The 1,547-nt window shown below is 55.5% G+C and overlaps 1 protein-coding gene across 1 annotated transcript; it reads right to left on the bottom strand.

The window, feature by feature from the left end:
• Positions 1-238: 238 nt before the first annotated feature.
• Positions 239-1,021, bottom strand: LOC103310398. The gene has a single exon (XM_008188586.1). The coding sequence runs from the start codon at positions 1,019-1,021 to the stop codon at positions 239-241; it is 783 nt and encodes a 260-aa protein (XP_008186808.1).
• Positions 1,022-1,547: the final 526 nt, after the last annotated feature.

Genomic DNA, 1,547 nt, shown 5'->3' with positions numbered 1-1,547 from the left:
AAAATGCGCGAGAGCCCGAGGTCGAGATTGAGCATTTTCGGGCCGAAAGTCTTGATGCGTGTTCCGTTGGCAGCTGTGAGGTGCACGTCCGATGGTTTGTGAAAACCGTAACACGGCGGAATCACCGAAATTTCGGCTCCGGTGTCTATAAGGAACAGCCTGCCAGAGCGGAGGTCGTTGACGTGTACCCGCGTTGAGTTATTTACGACGTACAGGGCGGGTGTCCTGTGCGCGCCATTTAGTTTTCCGCCGGAGCAGAGTCGCTGCTGTTCCGCGGACGGAAATTACACGGCGGACGGCACTTGCGAGCCTTGGCGCCGTACGTTTCATGGTAGTAGCATCTCTGGGACGGCGGTAGTTGTCCCGCGTCGGTCGGTGCTGAATGTCGTTGCTGCGTCCCTGCAGGTGAGCTGATCAGCTGTGTTAACGCCTGCACCTGCTTCGCCAGTGACGCGACAGTTCCGGCGAGATCAGTGTCGACCTCTCTGCTGACCGCGTCGACGTCTAACGGATTGGACGCGTCCATGATGAGGTCCGCACGCGCGGCTACTGCGTCGAGTGAGGCGTCGAGACTGTGGAGGACGACTCTGACGTTTGACGGCAGTCTCTGCATCCAGAATTCCTTCAGCGCCTCTTCGCCTATGCCAGGCGGCAGGTTGCCGCGCATGTCACGGAGCAGTTGTGAAGGTCGTCGGTCGCCTAAACCTCCCGGTCGGACAAGTTCCCGGTACTTGGCAGCGTTTGACGTTGCGAATGCTTCGGTGAGGCGTGCGCGTATTGCCTCATACGACGCCGAAGTTCCGAGCAGGTCACCGACGGTTCGGATTGTTGCCTGGTCTAATGCTCCAACGACATAATGCACTTTCGACGCGTTAGCTGTGATGCGTTGTGCCGCGAACATAGCTTCAGCATGATTGAACCAGAACGCAGGTGATTGGGTCCAAAAGGTCGGAAGTCGGAAGTTGGCGACCGCGTCTATCGCGTTAGCGTTATTTTCGTTCGACTGTATTTCGTTGGGCATGATGAACGCGGCGGAGGAACAGGACTAGAGACTAGGGTACGTGACGACGGCGCTGCGGTGTACGAGATCACCTATCCGGCGCGTTTTCGAGACGGCCACGACGGGTAGCTGTAGGTGGGTGTTACGACTTGCGAGGTCACCAATGTGGAGGTTCTGGGGGTATCACTACAGAAACGCCTCCAACGTACGTCGTTACAACGAAGTGTTGTATGAATCGGTACGAAAAGATCAACACGGGTTTAAGAGTAATCAAAATATTTATTCGTATTACAAACGTTAGGAAAATATACAGCGCACTCAATGAAACAGAGTGTGTACGGCAATCTTACGGTCGGTCACGGTGAAAGTGAATCGAAGTTCGAAAAGATTGCGATTCGGAATAAATCGTCGATAGGTGTCGAGGGCGAAAACGTAAGACGTGCGGTCGGTTACTTTGTCGCGGGCGAAGAGAACGAGACCGGCGGCCGCCGAGTCGCGGTAGACCGGTGTCGGCCGGGAATCACTGTGACCAACCGTTTAACAATGC

Source organism: Acyrthosiphon pisum, unplaced genomic scaffold, assembly GCF_005508785.2.
Source record: "Acyrthosiphon pisum isolate AL4f unplaced genomic scaffold, pea_aphid_22Mar2018_4r6ur Scaffold_20663;HRSCAF=21772, whole genome shotgun sequence".
NCBI classification, from domain to species: Eukaryota; Metazoa; Arthropoda; class Insecta; order Hemiptera; family Aphididae; genus Acyrthosiphon; species Acyrthosiphon pisum.
This window is presented reverse-complemented; position numbering and strand designations above follow the sequence as displayed.